Genomic DNA, 1,865 nt, shown 5'->3' on the forward strand with positions numbered 1-1,865 from the left:
CCTGGGAAAAAATGGAGCCGCAGGGAGAGCGTCCACACCCAACTGTCCTTGCATTACCCCAGAGACATCCTTTCCTAGCCTAAAGTTCATGTAGAGTGCGAGATTTCTTCTAGGCTGGAGCCCCCAAGAACATCCACCACCTGTTGCATAGCATCTGTCAGCCTTTTCTTTTGAGATAGTGAGCCAGGAAGACCCCAAGGCTCCTCAGTCAGCTGCCTGCTGAGAAGCTAAAGGTGCCAGAAAACACAAGGCACTCCCATGAGTCAGGGAAGAGAGAGAGCTGGGTTTCAAGGTTTCCAAGAATGCAGGCCTTTATTTTGTTTGTGCACTGGCTGCAATGCATTCTTCAATCTACTGTTCAGAGTGTCCTGCTGTAACAAAAATGTACAAGTTACTGAAGGGGAGATGGAGATCAAAAAGAAAACTTGTGTCTTTTTAAGACAGAACGGTGAGGCTTTTTGGTCAGTAGCTACCGAGGTACTCAATTCTTTTCTGCAATTGCCGACACTGGCATTCGAGCTGCCTTTTCTCCGTAGCCATCCTCTCCTCGGCCTCCACTAGTTCTTGTAAGTATTCCGTGGCCTTGACTAGGATCATTACTTTGGAAACCCTAGAGCAGCTGGCCAGCGCGGGTACCTCGTCCCTCAGGGCCAAGAACCGCAAACGTTGATTTTTCCGCCTCTTGCGCTCCAGGGAGCTGTGGTACTTCCTCTTGGTCCCATTCTCAGTATCATAACGGATGGGTTTGGGCTGGCAGGACTGGGCAGCCTCACTTTCTACAGGTGGGAGGCTCACAATCTCTTTATCTTCCTTATCATCCTTTCCCCCTGGAGCTTCTCTCTCTAGAGCTTCTTTTGGGGGAATCCTCTTTGGAGCCCCTTCTTGGAAGCAGCTTTCTGGAGGAAAAGGGGCAGCATAGTTGTGCTGTTGCTGGTGGATGGAGAGGTGGAAGAGATTCATGCGGGGATCCAGAAGGTCTGCACGCACCGCGATGGTGACCAGCTTCCGCATACTCAAAGGCTGCCTCTTTTTTACTGTCACGTCGGTTTCTTCACCGTCGGAGTCGCTTGGGCTCTCAGACCTGGAGCAGGCCTGGATCTTGGGCTCGCCCAGCAAACAGGGGAAGATAGGAGCTAGGTTGCTGGCTTCGAGCTCAGGAGTGTAGTCGGGGGTGGCGAACTCCTTGGGCAAGTACCCCGAGGGCGCGCCAACTGCAAGCAGGTCACTCGCCGCTCTCTCCAGTGGCTCCTGGGTGGAAAAGCCGCTCCACATGCAGTCACGGCGGATGAGGGAGGCGTAGTTAGGGTCCCAAGCTTTCCAGCAGCCCCGGGATTCCGTCTCGTCCTCAGCGCACCCTGCCGGCCACGGTTCCAGGGGACCAAAGCCGAGGGCTGGGTTCCCGGCAGCGGGACCCAAGTCCCAGGGCGGCGGCACCAACTCGAATTTCTTCCAGATGTCCTCGCTGGGCGTCGTGGAGAGGTAGAAATCCTCCCCGCCGTCATAGTCGTAGAAATAGTGCTGGTACGAGTCGCGGTCCATGTTGGCTTGCTTGCTCACGCAGCTTGCCACCTGGAGCAGACTGGTTCCCCTCCAGCTGGGGGCAGCAAGGCATTCCGCACACGCGCACAACGCGCCACCGAGTGCGCGACCCGCCCTCTATGTTTATTTCTAAGAGGCTTACAATTTTAGCTCTTATATTTAGGTCTTTGGTTCATTTTGAGTTAATTTTTGTATATGGCGTGAGGTAAGGCCCAGCTTCATTCTTTTGCATGTGAATATCCAAGTGTTCCAGCACCATTTTTTGAAGAGACTATTCTTTTCCAGTCGCATAGTCTTGACACCTCTTTGAAAATCAATTGACCTTA

The 1,865-nt window shown here is 53.2% G+C and overlaps 1 protein-coding gene across 1 annotated transcript; it reads right to left on the reverse strand.

Moving 5' to 3' along the window:
• Nucleotides 1-462: 462 nt before the first annotated feature.
• On the reverse strand, nucleotides 463-1,623 carry LOC117078436 (putative myc-like protein MYCLP1). Its single transcript, XM_033201990.1, has one exon. The coding sequence runs from the start codon at nucleotides 1,537-1,539 to the stop codon at nucleotides 463-465; it is 1,077 nt and encodes a 358-aa protein (XP_033057881.1). The 5' UTR covers nucleotides 1,540-1,623.
• Nucleotides 1,624-1,865: the final 242 nt, after the last annotated feature.

The sequence above is a fragment of the Trachypithecus francoisi genome, unplaced genomic scaffold, assembly GCF_009764315.1.
Source record: "Trachypithecus francoisi isolate TF-2019V2 unplaced genomic scaffold, Tfra_2.0 Lachesis_group6, whole genome shotgun sequence".
In the NCBI taxonomy this organism is placed as follows: Eukaryota; Metazoa; Chordata; class Mammalia; order Primates; family Cercopithecidae; genus Trachypithecus; species Trachypithecus francoisi.

What these genes read in the sequence shown, in the direction of transcription:
- LOC117078436 (XM_033201990.1), bottom strand. Translation starts at nt 1,539, where the DNA reads ATGGACCGCGACTCGTACCAGCACTATTTCTACGACTATGACGGCGGG.